The sequence below is a fragment of the Panthera pardus genome, unplaced genomic scaffold (assembly GCF_024362965.1).
Source record: "Panthera pardus isolate Hobbes unplaced genomic scaffold, ASM2436296v1 HiC_scaffold_16, whole genome shotgun sequence".
In the NCBI taxonomy this organism is placed as follows: domain Eukaryota; kingdom Metazoa; phylum Chordata; class Mammalia; order Carnivora; family Felidae; genus Panthera; species Panthera pardus.
In genome coordinates this window covers 92392780-92405190 of record NW_026526721.1, presented here as the reverse complement: position 1 = coordinate 92405190, position 12411 = coordinate 92392780, and the positions used below count along the sequence as shown (strand labels likewise).

The 12411-nt window shown below is 35.4% G+C and overlaps 1 protein-coding gene across 2 annotated transcripts in view; it reads right to left on the bottom strand.

The window, feature by feature from the left end:
- The window catches only part of SPATA16 (spermatogenesis associated 16), a 243489-nt gene that overhangs the window by 113401 nt on the left and 117677 nt on the right, over nucleotides 1-12411 (bottom strand). For both annotated transcript variants that reach the window (XM_019463196.2, XM_019463195.2), the window contains exon 4: nucleotides 9222-9311. In XM_019463196.2, coding sequence (XP_019318741.2) covers nucleotides 9222-9311 — 90 coding nt within the window. The remainder of the gene's footprint in view (nucleotides 1-9221; nucleotides 9312-12411) is intronic.

Genomic DNA, 12411 nt, shown 5'->3' with positions numbered 1-12411 from the left:
CAGTTATCTTTATGTAATTTGAACTTCCACCTGCCCACTCTGGGGGAACTCTCCACTCTAACTCACTTCAAGAATAATGGGAATATCTCTCAGAATGAAAGAGGATGCTAAAATTCATGACATATTCACATGCAAAACTTTTCATCTTGCCCCTTTCAACTCCTTAAACCAACCAAAATCATGCCTTTCAACTCCTATGTTAACACTGGGATTTCCAAAAACACAGATGTGTTGATTCAGAGTGAGACAAGATCTAATACTATTGTGTGCAAACTTGTCTCTTGTAGCGCAATATCTCAGCTAAATGATTGCTCAACATGTTCTGGATTCAATGTTGAGAAACTCATTGTCTCTTTAGGTAGCTTCATCTATCTTCAAAGAGCTCCAATTGTTAACAACAACAAAAGCAATGATAATAGCATATTTGTTTTATTGAGAATTTATGATGTGCCAAGTATTGTGTAACAGGTACTACACAAATTGTCTCGTTCATCCTCATAACCTCTGTGACTTAAATGCTATTATTATCTCCAATTTACAGATTACATGAGGGTTTTGATCCATTTATCATAATCTTAGCATCTGCAGACTAAACTCTAATTCACTTGGCAACACTTAGACATTATAAAATAGCACAGAATACTCAGGAGTTAAACTTCAGCTCCTTTGCATTAAACTTTTTTATGTTTTTCTACATTCCACTCTTATAGGAAATGTGGAATCATGTGAACATCCGCTTGAAGGGAAAGGAAAAGAAGAGGACATCTTTATTTCTTCACACTTAAAACATGACATCCTAGCGCCTTTCTGCACTCTTTCTTATGTAGTCTTCATTACCCTACCACTTTTTTTTTTTAAGATGCAAGGTTGGATTTATAGGACAGAAAAAAATCTTTCTCTATATTCTTCCACAAGTTTTCCAGGCCATTATTTGCAGAGAGTGCACACAGTCTAAGAATGGTAGCTTTCTAAATTATTTTAGAAATGTCTATAGGTAATACAAATGCATAGCACATCATTCAAAACAGAAGAGGAACAAAAGTAATTATCATGACATACATCAGCAAGATGGGAGAATTCAGAGTCAATGTTTTTTTTTTTTTTACAAAAAAAAATTTTTTTTAATGTTTATCTTTATTTTTTGAGGCAGAGAGAGACAGAGCATGAACAGGAGAAAGGCAAAGAGAGAGGGAGACACAGAATCCGAAGCAGGCTCCAGGCTCTGAGCTGTCAGCACAGAGCCCAACACAGGGTTCGAACTCACAAGCTGTGAGATCATGACCTGAGCTGAAGTCGGATGCTCAACCAACTGAGCCACCCAGGCGCCCCAGTGTTCGTTTTATTCTAATGAATTTTTGGATGTCCTTTTCAATAGCCCATGTTAAATTTTTTTTCCCATATGTATGTAAAATAATTTATTCTTGCAATAATTTACTTATAATTTGGGTCATATCCAAAAGGTTCAACTTTTCTTAAGGCAACAATTCCTTTTTTTTTAATTTATATATTTTTTAAATTTACATCCAAGTTAGTTGGCATGTAGTGCAACAATGATTTCAGGAGCAGATTCCTTAATGTCCCTTACCCATTTAGACCATCCCCCCCTCCCACAACCCCTCCAGTAACCCTCTGTTCTCTATATTTAAGAGTCTCTTATGTTTTGTCCCCCTCCTTGTTTTTATATTATTTTTGCTTCCCTTCCCATACGTTCATTTGTTTTGTATCTTAAAGTCCTCATATGAGTGAAGTCATATGATATTTGTCTTTCTCTGACTGTCTAATTTCGCTTAGCATAATACCCTCTAGTTCCATCCATGTAGTTGCAAATGGCAAGATTTTGTTCTTTTTGATTGCCGAGTAATAATCCATTGTATGTATATGTGTGTGTGTGTGTGTGTGTGTGTGTGTGTGTGTGTGTGTGTGTGTATGTATAATTCCACATCTTCTTTATGCATTCATCCATTGATGGACATTTGGGCTCTTTCCATACTTTGGCTATTGTTGATAGTGCTGCTATAAACATTGGGGTGCATATGTCCCTTCGAAACAGCACACCTGTATCTCTTGGATAAATACCTAGTAGGGCAATTGCTGGGTCGTAGAGTAGATCTATTTTTAATTTTTTGAGGAACCTCCATACTGTTTTCCAGACTGGCTGCATCAGTCTGCATTCCCACCAGCAGTGCAAAAGAGATCCTCTTTCTCCGCATCCTCGCCAACATCTGTTGTCTGAGTTGTTCATGTTAGCCATTCTGACAGGTGTGAGGTGGTATCTCATTGTGGTTTTAATTTGTATTTCCCTGATGATGAGGGATGTTTTTCATGTGTCAGTGGCCATGTGGATGTCTTCTTTGGAGAAGTGTCTATTCATGTCTTTTGCCCATTTCTTCACTGGATTATTTGTTTTTTGGGTGTTGAGTTTGGTAAGTTCTTTATACATTTTGGATACTAAGCCTTTATCTTATATGTCATTTGCAAATATCTTCTCCCGTTCTGTCAGTTGCCTTTTGGTTTTGCTGATTGTCTCCTTTGATGTGCAGAAGGTTTTTGTTTTGATGAGGTCCCAATAGTTGATGTTTGCTTTTGTTTCCCTTGCCTCCGGAGACGTGTTGAGTAAGAAGTTGCTGCGGCTGAGGTCAAAGATGTTCTTGCCTGCTTTCTCCTCGAGGATTTTGATGGCTTCCTGTCTTACATCGAGGTCTTTCATCCATTTTGAGTTTATTTTTGTGTAAGGTGTAAGAAAGTGGTCCAGGTTCATTTTCCTGCATGTCGCTGTCCAGTTTTCCCAGCGCCACTTGCTGAAAAGACTGTCTTTATTCCACTGAATATTCTTTCCTGCTTTGCCAAAGATTAGTTGGCCATACGTTTGTGGGTCCATTTCTGGGTTCTCTATTCTGTTCCATTGATCTGAGTGTCTGTTTTTGTGCCAGTACCATACTGTCTTGATGATTACAGCTTTGTAGTATAGCTTGAAGTCCGGGATTGCGATGCCTCCAGCTTTGGTTTTCTTTTTCAAGATTGCTTTGGCTATTCAGGATCTTTTCTGGCTCCATACAAATTTTAGGATTGTTTGTTCTAGCTCTGTGAAGAATGCTGGTGTTATTTTAATAGGTATTGCTTGAATATGTAGATTGCCTTGGATAGTATTGATATTTTAACAATATTCGTTCTTCCTACCCAGGAGCATGGAATATTTTTCCAGTTTTTTTGTGTCTTCTCCAATTTCTTTCATAAGCTTTCTATAGTTTTCAGAAGGACAATTATTTTTAAGCCACTGCATATCATTGAACCTTAAGATTAGTACATTTGTTGTAAGTTTAGACATTTATGAGTCTGTAATTTTAAATCCCTAAGACTTAAAAGGTGGTTATAAACTTGAAGTTTTAGTATATTTCAACCTTCTTTTTTCCTTAAAATCACAAACACTACAAATTGCGTGAGTTATACTCAGATATTTAACCTAAGCTATGTGAAATGACTAAATTTGTCTTTATTAGTATCTGTTTTGGAAATCATACATGAAGAAGCAACATTTTACCATGCTTAGGGGTCACACAGTTTTCTCATACCTAGGAAAAGGGAAAATCACTTAATGGTAGAATGATCACGTCCATCTTCGAACATACAAGTATATGTCACATAGGACTGACTAATGCTAGCCTACACTAAAGCTGTTCTGGCAAAGGCAAACTGTCTCCAATAAAGAAAGAGAAAGCTCTTCAGGCATATGGCCAGTTTAAGGATAAAAATTAGCCTACACACTTCATTTATACTATTTGAAGGCATAAATGAGAACTTATTCTAACCAAAAAAATCTGTGATGTATTTTTAGCATCTTGCATGATGTTTGAATGGATTTTACACTTCCAATTGAATAAGAACTAAGATGAAATAAACTCCCAACACTACTATCATCTCTTCAGAATCACTTGTCTTGATCTACCTGTCAGTATATTCTCCTCCCTTTCAAGATACATAATAATCTCATTTAAAATCACAGAGTTCTATGACACTAAAACAGCTGACATAGTATCTTCCTGCTTGCTATTGTAGTACTACTCCAGAGTGATTGCTTATCAACAGCAATACCACTGTTTTATGTTACTAGATTTCTGAACAAACACTTAAATTTACTTTTGGATCACTCTTTTCTTTGGAGGTTGGTGATTTATATATGCATCATTTCCAATTTCCAGTAAGATTAGCTTTCATAACAAAATAACAATAAAACCAAACTCCCAAATTATTTGCTGGGTCTCCAGAAACTCACCTACTCCCACTTCTACTAACTCTACTATCTGGCTTATCATGGTAGCCATGAATTAATTTATCTTAAAGTACTGTGTTTTGATTTGGATTAACAGGAACATATTGCTTGTGTATTACTTTAAGAAGGGCAAAGGTACATATTTTATTATCTAATCGATTTCTCATAGTATTATATATAATGTATTATTAAATAATATTATAAATAAAAGGTAGAACAGACAAGATTTGTTGCAACAAATCAGTGAGTTACATTTTTATGGAACTACTTCAGTTTTTTTAAGATGACACAGTATTTGAAAAACTTGAAATAATTGGCATTTAAAATTTAAGAAATTTCTTCTTGCCAAGTTCTGAAAAATATTATTTCTTGAAGACTCAAAAATCTGCAACACTGAACCTACATTTGATTATAGCAACATTAGCTGGACTTGAATATGGCCACTCCCTCCAGAAGGGCTGTGGTAGGTGACCAGATGGCCAGTGTGCTCATAGCGGTCCTATTTTATGCCTGTTTTCCTGGTATTTCTTAATAGTGCCCATTTTCACTAACAAGCTTAAAAGATAAGTTATATGGCCATTGTAGATTGTGGTCTCTAGTTGTCTGTAATACAACAACACTTTTATCTTATTGGCCTCCTTCACACACCATAAGCCTGCCATTTGTGAGCATTTAAATGTATTATTACTGCTCTAGTATCCCTCATCTAGTTCATATATGTATAAATACACAACTAACTCCTCCTTAATGATGGATAGAAGTTTTGGTTGTACTTTCCCCTTTGGTATTACCTTCTGTTTGCTTCCTCCTACACAGCATGGTCTTAACTAAATATTCTGTGTAGTTTCTTTCTTTTTTTTTTTTTTTTTGCCTTATAGATCTTAACTATAGAAGGCATGATACTGTTACCATAACTTAACTATTATGTGCACACTCTCATATTTATCTTTATACCAGGGTTGTACTAAAAATTTCATGTAACATCTCTTTACTGCTGCAGCTAAATGGTTCTTAATCATAAACTCAAAACTGGCTAATTTAATTTGTAAACCCTGAACCAATGCTTGGTATATGCCAAACTCTGTGAAAGTCATTGAGCAAATAGAAATAAAAGACATGCCATTCATATTATCAAAAGTCATTAGTTCCCAGGGCGCCTGGGTGGCTCAGTTGGTTTAGCATCTGACTTGGGCTCAGGTCATGATCTCACAGCTTGTGAGTTCGAGCTCCACGTCGGGCTCTGTGCTGACAGCTCAGAGCCTGGAGCCTGCTTTGGATTCTGTGTCTCCTCTCTCTGCCCCTAATCCACTCGCATTCTCTGTCTCTCTCAAAAATAAATAAACATAAAAAAAATTTTTTTTAAAGTCATTAGTTCTCTTCAGAAAATAGTCTTTACTTTTGTTTCACATCTCAGCATATTTTTCTTGTCTTACCATCTTTCTTATGAAGGTAGTGCCAAATGATGTGTGTGTGTGTGTGTGTGTGTGTGTGTGTGTGTGTGTGTGTGTGTGTTGGGGGAGAAAAGACAGATTTGAGCAAGGACATTCTACTTCAACACATATACTTTCATTGCATTGAAACAGAGGTATTAAAGAGCTAGGGTACTTGTTACTTCAGGTAAAGCCTCACAGGTTGGCTGTTTCTTGAGGAGTTACAGCAATCTCAATTTAGATTTATGGTTTGAAAATGTGCTTTCATCAGTTAACCAGTGCCAGTTGTCTGCTCAAGGATGACCAGCATCCCTGTAGAACCTAAACCAAAATAAAATATCCCTATTTTTATTCATTTTCTATCATCTATATATTCTTGTTCATTGTTGTAAAGTTGACTAATACCTTCCATTCAACAGGTTATAGCATTTTTTTCTAGTCTCTCTGGTTGAGAATCTGGGCTTTTATGAGGCTGTCCTGGAGATCTTTTCTGGCCTAGTCACTAGGTATTCCTTTCTCAGAGGAGCTGGTTAGGCTCAGAAAACCTTAGCTGGCCCAATTTCTAGGGACTGGTTATAAATATTCTAACTTGAATCAGAAAGAGATAATCCACTGCACTGTGAATTATGGTTTTAAGATTTCCAAAGTCACATAGTAATGGCCTTTTTTTTTATTTGGTAAGTGTCTTTCAATTTCAGAAACATGACTACTTGGCATTTTAGAGAAAATAACTTTGATGTGTTGGCTTTTCCAGTGAATTTTAATATAATATTCTTGTAAGAGGACTGAACTAAACTATCTCCAAGAATTTAATTGATAAACATGAATGTTCTATATATTGATTTGTACTTATTGTTTTATAGTAAAAATCTAATTGCTAAGGGCCTATATGATATTCATGTTCATGGTGCGTAGCATTCTTTCCCTTGGGGAAAACATAATGAGTAATACTGTATATTGAGAACTATAATTCCAAAGAAAACCAAGATGACAGACACATGTATCTGAAATTAATTGTATCTGCTTCTCTTTAGGAAAGTCTATGTCAGCATAGTTCCAAAAATTATCAGGAATTTCCTCAAGGAATATTGTCAGGTCAGTAATCCCATGATATTAAACAGATATGCTTATTCTACTGCAGGGATATATATATCAAGGACAATGGATATTCAGTTCCAATTTTACATGGCAAATACTGACAAATTCCTAATTTTCAAGTTCTCATTGTTTATTTTAGGACCCATAAAGATTTTTTGTCATAACTTTAATTCAATCACACTTGGTACAATTAAGCTATAGTCTATGATATGCTGGTAATCTGGCTCTCACCCAAGCCAAAAAAGCCAGGATTTGTAGCATTTGCCAATTTCCACAGTGTAAATTCTCCCAGCATTGCTAATTTCTCCTCTACTTTTATAACTGGCTCTCCCCAAATTCCAGAATATTTAACAATTGACTTTATAGAGTCTGTACCAGCTGGCTCGGAGAACACCATTAGCCGTTTTTTACTAGTTGAAATCTAGTTTTGAAGTTGCATCTAGCCTTCTTCTATTGATCTTTTTTGTTTGTTTTGTTTAAAAAAATTTTTTTTAAATGTTTATTCATTTTTGAGAGATAGAGAGAGACAGAGCATGAGCGGGGAAGAGGCAGAGAGAGGGAGACACAGAATCCGAAGCAGGTTCCAGGCTCTGAGCTGTCAGCATAGAGCCCTACGCGGGGCTTGAACTCACAAACTGCGAGGTCCTGACCTGAGCCGAAGTGGGACGCTCAACTGACTGAGCCACCCAGGCGCCCCTTCTATTGATCTTTTGATTAGATTCAGAACACACATTAATAAACCACCTCTTAGCAAAATCTATTAATTTTTTTAATGTTTATTTTACTTATTTTGAGAGGGAAAGAGAGAGAGAAAGAGAGAGAGCAAGCGCATGAACACAGAGTGGCAGAGATAGAGATAGAGAGAGAGACAATCTCAAGCAAGTTCCCTGCCATCAGTGAAGAACCCAATGCAGGGCTAAACTCATGAACCCTGAGATCATGACCTGAGTCAAAATCAAGAGCCAGACACTTAACTGACTGAGCCACACAGGTGTCTCAGAAAAAAAAACCAAACAAACAAAAAATCATTTTACAGATAGTGGTATCTGTTTATGCTGAACCTGTTAATTTCATTTGTAGCTAGGGACTTTTTTTTTAAAAAAAAGTATGGGACAGAAGGAAGCTTACCATCACCTCCTAAAATTCCCTCTCATTCACATAGTTAGGAAAAGTATGTGGGTGGAAAGAAAGTCACAGAGGCAAGTCAGTGGAGAAAATAAATTTAGGAAGAAGTCATAAGTGAGCACATTCAATGGAATACATTAGAGAAAAGTATAAGGAAAAATAGAATGTAAAAAAAGAGATAGATAGATAAAGATCTATTTTCATTTTTTAAAACACACATTAACACACAGGTAAATAGATGTTGTGGCATATTAGTTGTTTGACTGCAAAGTCAATATAGTTGGGATTAATTCTGCCTTCCATATCCATCACTTAATTCAGTTTTGGTAACTCCTAGGACCTTCTTATACAATACGGAATTCATGTCAACTTTATGGTATTAATTTTTTGGAACCATTTTATTATCCATTTAAATTCCTTAAACTTCACTTTCCAAGAAAGTGTTATTTTTAAAGGTTCTAAAGACAATAACTACCAGCAACCTAGGTTTCTCATCCTATTACTGCAGATATCTCCCTAGGAGTTGTGCTTGGAGTTAAATGTAGAAACCACTCAGATTTTCTTGCTAAATTCTTGGAATACTACAGTCGACAAGTAGGAAATAACAGGTAGCTATACCTTAGGAGATGAAAATTCATCAAAGGGAAGAGGAGTCTAATATGATGAGCTTGATCTGAGAAGGAAAAATGCCTTGGTTGTCATAGGTGAGAAGGAATTTCGAGTGTGACACTGAAGCTGTTGCATAATTCTTGCAATTTTTTTTTGCCATAAGTCTACGTTTTGGGGATGAGAATATTAAAATATGTTTTCTTAGATTTTTATAAAACATATTGGGGTCTAGGAGGCAAAATGTTGGGACAGCTCTAACAACCCTTGGCGTTATAACTGATGCCATGTCCTCTAGAAAGAGCACTCCTGAGGTCTTTTTCATGTGGTTGGATTTCATTTCCAGAACTCAAGAAAGAGAGAGTTACAGAATTGTGTCATTATGACAAGGACCAGGAACCTACTTGAGAGCAGAGGTCAAGTTCATTTCTAGTCTTCCCTGGAAGTTTTCCCATCATCATCAGTGACCTCATGGCTGGAAAGTTTGAATTTTACAAAGAGTTATGAACATAGAATGGCTTTAATTAAAGAAAAAGATAGTCAATAATTGTTGGTTTGACGTTTATAAGACAATAATTCTGGTAAAATCATGCTCCATGAAAGAAATGGAAAGTTCTATTATGCTATTACCAGAAGCTGAGAATAAAATTAATTTAACTTGAAATAAATCTTCACAAAAGTTATAGCAAACATACCGAGCAGCTTCTGAATATCTCTCCAGACATCTAAACACTGTTGCCTGGCGAAGATGATTTCGGAAATAAGCTGGGTTTAAAACAATACTCCTGTAAAAAGATAAAAAGAAATGTAAATGTTGTTAGGTTTTAAAGGTCAATTACCAGAAGTGTATAGGAATGAAATAACATGTATTCAATTTTATGTACTATATATTTTAAAAGATACTAATGAATGAAGTCCTTTTCCTCCTGTAACTGTCAGTTAAGACAAATAAACAAGTTGAAAACTAATTAAGTTTGCATGATAAAAGCAATTTTATTTATAGCGCCTAGTATCTTCTGTAGATATGACAGTGACAAAAAATTTGAATACAACTTATATTACAATAAGACATGTTATTTTATTTTTTAATGTTAATAAATCAGGTAAAAATCGGAGGTTATTTATGGTAATGTGTATTTATAATGGAGGAGTTAGTAATTGAATTTCAGTTAAAAGAAAGGAACTGGAATTTGGGTGACATGTTTATTTGTACTAAAAAAATAATTAGGTTCTGTGTCTTCCTTCAGCTGGACAATGTAGTGGCATAAAAGGAATCATGTACCATTGGTTAAGGACTTGAGTCTTGACCTTGCCACTTTTGGTTAGCCCTTACTCATTTTGGGTTTCCATTTCTTCTTTATTGAAATTACAAGGCTTGGCTTGAGGATAAGATTATCTATCTTTACTTGCTTATTTTTCCATCATCTGAGTTCTGGAATCTCAATCCATGCCCAGAAGAAAAGATGATCATTCCCCAGCTATCTTCTCCCCTAGAGATAAACTGGCAGACATTTCACTTCTTTGATTCACTGAGAGCTAAGCACCGTTCAAGGTATTTGATATAATGAGATGAATTAGACAGATGTAGTCCATGGCCCATCACCAAGTGGGGACAGAGCTATTAATGGAAGTTTGAAATGTAGCTTATAGTAACAGAGTGTGTTGTGTTACTGATGTGGGATACAGAGTGTTATAGAACCAACACAGTATTATTAAGCAAACTTCTTGTGAGCCTGTTTTTTACAAGTTAAATGTGAATCACTTGGCATTAATTCATTATTGAAGTAAGTGGTTTTTAATCTTTTTTGAGAAGTTCACAGAGCTTTTTGAGAATCACATGTAAGCTGTGTACCTCTACCCAGAAAAATGCACACAACATAAGTGCCCAAATTTAGCGAATTCATGTGATCCCTGAAGCCTAGTCATGTCCAGATTAAAAAAACATGCCAACAAAAATAATTCCTTTCCCAAATCCATTGCTTCTAGACAGAATAAAGTAGAAAAGAAACATCTATTTGGCCCATGTAGAATCATAGAATTATATGATGATAAGATGGCTTGATTGAATAATTTAGCTCACTTTAAACACAAGTTAACAGAAACCAGGGAGGTTATGGGACCTTTCTAAATCATACACAATAAATTAGTGGAAGAAAGTTTCAGGTTTATTGTGTTTCCTGTCCCTAGCCACAGTACTTCATATTACACAGATGGCTTTTCGTATGATGATTTCTGAATTAGAGGGGCCTAAGTTAGCGAAGTTTTACTTTACCCTATGATTAACAATTTGTACAAATGAATGCATTAAACCCCAAGAACACAGATCATTTCCTTTGGTGATTTCTGATTGAAGTGTTGGAAATTTAAAAACTATTACATGAATTCATTCCATATCAGTACTGAATACTAATAACTTATGCTAATTCAGAAAAAGAGTACAGTTACAAGGTATGTTTATGCATTTTATCCTTGTAAAAGTAATTTTGTAAAAGTAGATCAGAGGGAATAAGATCAGAGTTCTGTCAAGGGCCTAGGTCTTCTGACTAAATAGAATTTTTTCTTCCACATTATAGCTAATTCTTCCCTCTCTCTTTGTAATCATTCATTCACTTGTGCATTTTTACGAAGTTCCTACAAATGTGATGGGACAAAATCCTTACTGAATGGATGTTTCTAGCTTTTGACATCTCATTGCCCATGATGTAGTGTTCTGGCATTGCTGAGCTACTCTCTAAGAATCTTGCTTTGTCAGACAAATTCTTTTGACAAAAATGCAGACCTGAGAGAAGGATGGAGTGTGGGGGGCAAGAGAAGTAATGAGGGAAAGGTTTAGTAAAAGAGGGAGGAAGGAGAGGAAGAGTCATCAAAAATAGTTTGGGATGTAGGTGGAGAAGAAGATTTTCATGGATAGTGAGGTTTGATGAGGTAAACAACCTAGGAATTGTTTCAGTGTGACTTTAGAAAAATGATAGATTAAAAAAATTGTTTGTAATTACAAGTCCTCTTTCTGATGTTGAAAAAATACAAGTAGAGAACACGAGCTTAGAAATCACTATTGGTAGACTGGAATGGTTTCTTTTAACAATAACATCACCTCACACTGTACCATGTGAATCACAGCTTTACCTGATAGACCCAAAGAAGATCTGGACCCAGTCTACCCTGAGTGGTGAAGTTACAATCATAAAAGAATGTTTAGAAATTTGAGATGAGACATTATTTTTGGCAATTTATTATTTTTGGCTCTCATAATTATTGAGGAGGCAGTCTAGGACCAAAATGGACAATCTTACTGGCGTTAAAGTGAAAAAACAAATAAACCAACAAAAAGCCCACCATCCCTGCAATTCTAATCAGAGAGGGAAGAACTCTGTGCTGATGGTCTGATTTTATTACCGAAGAAATGACTCTGATTTAGCTATGTTGATAGGGCTTTTGGTAAACAAACAAACAAACAAACAAGATCATGTTAAATATTAAATTATAGAACTCATTGAATTTTGGTCAGAAGAATGGAGGGAGTGTTAGTAACAGGCCATGATTGCTCATTCAATTGACTAGCACTATTCTAACAGAATGAGATCATGTAAAATAATAAATATTATAATAGATAAAGGCATATTTTCTTTATCAATTTGTTGGCTGTGGTATATCTTATGCTTTTTATGATTTGCATTTGTGAGTGCTTTGGAATTAATCTTTTATATTAAAGTTCACATAATTTGATTTGTGTGCATGCATGCATCTGCACTTGTTTTATTAAGTCCTAAGGTCATAATATTGTTGTAAATCCAGAATGTTAGTCTCTTCTGGTGATTATTTGAAGTGTCTCAATTCACTTGTCAAATAATTTATCTTACTCTCAGTGATTGATATGCCACCTCT